The 3,793-nt window shown below is 56.4% G+C and overlaps 1 protein-coding gene across 2 annotated transcripts in view; it reads right to left on the bottom strand.

The window, feature by feature from the left end:
* PHF7 (PHD finger protein 7) overlaps window positions 1–3,745 on the bottom strand; it is a 13,514-nt gene extending 9,769 nt beyond the window's left edge. For both annotated transcript variants that reach the window (XM_045297532.1, XM_045297533.1), the window contains exons 1-3: window positions 3,662–3,745; window positions 2,497–2,597; window positions 424–479 (exon numbers count right to left, since the gene is read on the bottom strand). In XM_045297532.1, coding sequence (XP_045153467.1) covers window positions 424–479; window positions 2,497–2,531 — 91 coding nt within the window. In that variant the 5' untranslated portion in view covers window positions 2,532–2,597; window positions 3,662–3,745. The remainder of the gene's footprint in view (window positions 1–423; window positions 480–2,496; window positions 2,598–3,661) is intronic.
* Between the last annotated feature and the right edge of the window lie 48 nt (window positions 3,746–3,793).

Below are 3,793 nucleotides of genomic sequence, written 5' to 3'. Positions count from 1 at the left end.
GGCAGGGAGGCACGGGGCACCGTCCTCTCTCTCTCTCTGGGGCAGGGAGGCACGGGGCACCGTTCTCTCTCTGGGGCAGGGAGGCACAGGGCACTGGCGGCTGTCCGGCTGGGGAGGGGGGAGCCGCGTGGCTGGAGTTGGCTCTTCATAAATTTTTGCTCACGTGGAGGGGCTGGCTGCAACGACTCCCTCCATAGTTGCTGCTTAGTGTAGCTGGGTTTCAATTAACTTTTTGTTAGACTTTGGACATGCAATTAAAAAGGAACAGGCGCTAACTTCTTGAGGGCCTTGGAGATTCTGGCGAGAACGCGGGCTTGGCAGGAGCAATACAAGCTTGCTGCCCACGCAGGCACGCAGGCGGGAGCGGCCCCCTTGGCCGAGGTCAGGAAGCACTGGCCAGACAGACCCTCCCGGCCTCCTTACCAGGCCCTGACGGTGGCGGCTTCCTCTGAGGGACCCTCCTAGTCTTGGCAGGTTTCCTACGCGAGAAGGGGGTAGACACACACAAGGCAATCTTTGAGGACTTTGTCAGCCTCCCCTTGTAACATTTCCCCCCAAATGCCAGCCATGGACCTGATAAAGGACCCAAATATCTCAAGGCTAAGACGGCAGTGTCTGTCCACAGCTCCTTTCCTGAGAGGAAAGAACGGCCGCCTGGCTCTGCCTGAATGGGGCTATTGACGCCCCTCCAGTTGGCGTCAGGCACGTCCAGGCACTTAGGGAGTTTAATCTGCACAAGTCGGCCTGGAGCACAGTCCACTCGACTTGCATCAGTGCCTTTGCCCCAGGGCTGTCAACTCTACACCATGGGCTATGTGGACATTATCCATAAAGTTGCCTTATGCCCCAAGGGGATGATTTATAATGTTGTCTACCACAAAATGATCATGCGGTCTCTAAAGGGAACCAAAGATATAGATAATCCATGAATGGATTTGGGGCTTACACTTAATTGTAGCCCCAATCTAAAAACAATTAGTTCTTATGATATGGCCCTGCTCAGTGCTCCCCTCATGAATTCCTGCAGGTGTGGGTGCTATAGCAAAGTGTGGTGAAGAAACCAGACGGTGCCCGGCTAGCAGAAAGAACAGCTCCTGGGGCCTCAAAGGCTTGTCTTACAAGCAGCCATCTAAGTGAGGTGCTCACTAAGTCCATACGGAGCAGCACACCGGCCGGTGTGCGCTGAGGACTGTAAACAGTAAAATCCAAATCCAAAGGAAGGAATGGTATCAGAGCTTAAATTGTGAACACCCAGTTTGCACAAGGCTAAGGATGCCAGTGGAAGCCCCAAATCTAAAACCCAGGTTCCCCACCTGGCGAATCCCCTCTGACCACAGTCAGGGACGGGACTAGCCTTGCTATCAGAGAGCCTGGGTTACGATGTAACATCATTTCCTCTCCCTTTTGACCCATTTACTCCGTTGTTTCAGGTTTTACTGTTTCCTTTCTTTTGGACTGAGGTGCTTCCGTTTTGTTTATCCAGTGTTGGTTTGCTCGCTTCCTGTGCGTGCGTGTAGGATATCCAGGATCTGCGCTCTAGTCTGGAGAGTCCAGTCTAGTCAGTAATGGGTGGACTGTTGCCTAGGGGCCCGGCCGGGGTGGGGGTGGGGGACGGGGCTCACAACAAGGAGGATGAGAAGAAAACGTTCTGAAATCTTAATATGACTGAATGGTTAAATTGTGTGGGATGTGCCTTATACGCCAATGTAACTTCTTTAAAAAGCAACTACATAAATCGTGGTTCCTCCGCTGGGGAGGGAGCCCCTCTCACTTCTTTGAAGGGCGGGCTCAGACCCTGCAGAGCCCTCTTTCTGTGGCAGGGCCCTCGGGTGCTCAGTCCTGTGGACTGAGTGACTAGGAGGCTTGGCAAAGCCCGTTTGCTGCTGATTCTGCCATGAACCCCGCCGAGCCCCAGGCTGTGCTGGCTTCACAGAGCAGACCACAGAGCACCACAGTTAACCTTGACCCAATACGTCTCCACCTGTGGGTCACGACCCCTCTGGGGGTCGAAGGAATAACCCTTTCACAGGGGTCGCCGGACTCATCACAGTGGCAAAATGACAGCGATGAAGTAGCGAGGAAAATAGTGTTAGGGTTGGGGGTCAGCACAGCATGAGGAACTGCATGAAAGGGTCGCGGCGTCAGGAAGGCTGAGAACCCGTGCTAGTGTTCTTCTAGCACACTCTAGTGTGTGCCAGAGAAGAGTTCTTCTCCCGTTCTGTACGCATTAGCTGCATGAATCCCTGGCATGCTGTGGACAAGTGGGTTCAATTATTACGCACATTTTCCAGAGGAGAAAACGGAGGCACACAGTAAGGGAGCCAACCTGAAGCAGGTCAACATAGTTTGCAAGTGTCAGGGCCAGGATGGGGACCTGGGGTGGCAGAGCGAGCGCTTGGCCGCCAGGGACCACCCTGGGGACAGAGGGTGCTGAGCGACTTCTCAGGTGGCTTGCAGGTACCTCTCGAGTCCCCAGCTCCCTCATCACCCCCTTACCTTTGGTGGTCCTTCCTTCCCTTTATAGTCTTCATTCGCCAATGCCTCTCTCTCCTATCTCGAATTCTTCTAGAATATTAGCACAACACAGGCTTTTCCAGCTATTAAAAAAAGGCAGGGTGGAGTCAGAAGTTTAACTCCACGTTTGGTCATCGAGCTCCATGGGGTCAGGGGAGTGGTGAGCTGCACCCAAGTGACGGCCCGAGGGACTCACTTAGAAAAAAGCCATCGATGCTAAAGGCAGCCCACAAGTGTGGACTCGTGCCCAAATCTGCTCTGGGTGCCTGCTTGTGCCACCTCACAAAAATCCCATGCCGTTGGGACTCAAAACACCCCCCACACACACACACAAAAAGGAAAACCACACTGCCATCCTGTTCATTCCGCGACATAGTGACCCTACAGGGCAGAGGACTGCTCTTTGAGGCGTCCACGACTGTACATCTTGACAGCGGTCAGCCTCATCGTCCTCCCGTGGAGCGACTTGTGGGTTTGAACCGCTGACCTTACGGTGGGCAGGTCACTTCATAGCCTACAGCACCGCCAGGGCTCCAGGAAGGAAATACTAAGCACCCCGCTTTCCAAGAAAAACAAGGGACACCGAGAGGCCCCTTATTTTGTCCAAGGTCACAGTACATGGTCCGAATGGGATTTGAACCCAAGTGGTCTGCCTCCGGACAGCACCTTTAATGACCACTTTCTACAGCCATCACCCAACAGAACAAGACCGTGGGACCTGGGGCAGTTACTGCATGGGCTAAGTGGTTGGGCCTCTGTTTATCTGTGCCCACGACATGCAGCACAGCAGCGGGTCGAGGATAACGGGCTACTTTTGTCCCCACGTGCGCCCGCCTTCATTCTGCCCAGTAGAAGTGCCCTGCGCACAGGAGGCTGCGGGGCTTGGGCTGGCTAGGGTCGCGGCCACCAACAAAGCTAGCACTCCCCCTCCTGAGAAGGGGCAGCTCTGGGACGCCCGGAGGAGCGCCCCCTGGCCCGGCATTCCTAGGCGGCGGGGTGGGGACCCCCGAGAGGGACCCCCACTGCAGGGGCCTGCTCTCAGACGGCGCGAGCACGTGCAAGGCCCGCCGTCCGGGCGGGGTGCGCTGGCCACGGCGGGTCCCGGGGCTGGGAGCGGCGCATCCCCACCCTGGGCAACGGGCAGAACCTGGGCACTCGGGTTCTTGGCATCGCTGGACCCGGCAGGCTGGTGCGCGGATCTCCGACTGCGGCGAGCGGCCTGGCCGCAGCGGCTGCCCCGTCCGCGGCTGCCCCGCCAAGGCGGACGCGCCGTTCCCGG

The sequence above is a fragment of the Echinops telfairi genome, unplaced genomic scaffold (assembly GCF_000313985.2).
Source record: "Echinops telfairi isolate 266 unplaced genomic scaffold, ASM31398v2 ScPeMD7_7420;HRSCAF=8458, whole genome shotgun sequence".
Lineage (NCBI taxonomy): Eukaryota > Metazoa > Chordata > Mammalia > Afrosoricida > Tenrecidae > Echinops > Echinops telfairi.
Note: the sequence above shows the minus strand (reverse complement) of the source record. Positions and strands in the feature narration are given on the sequence as shown.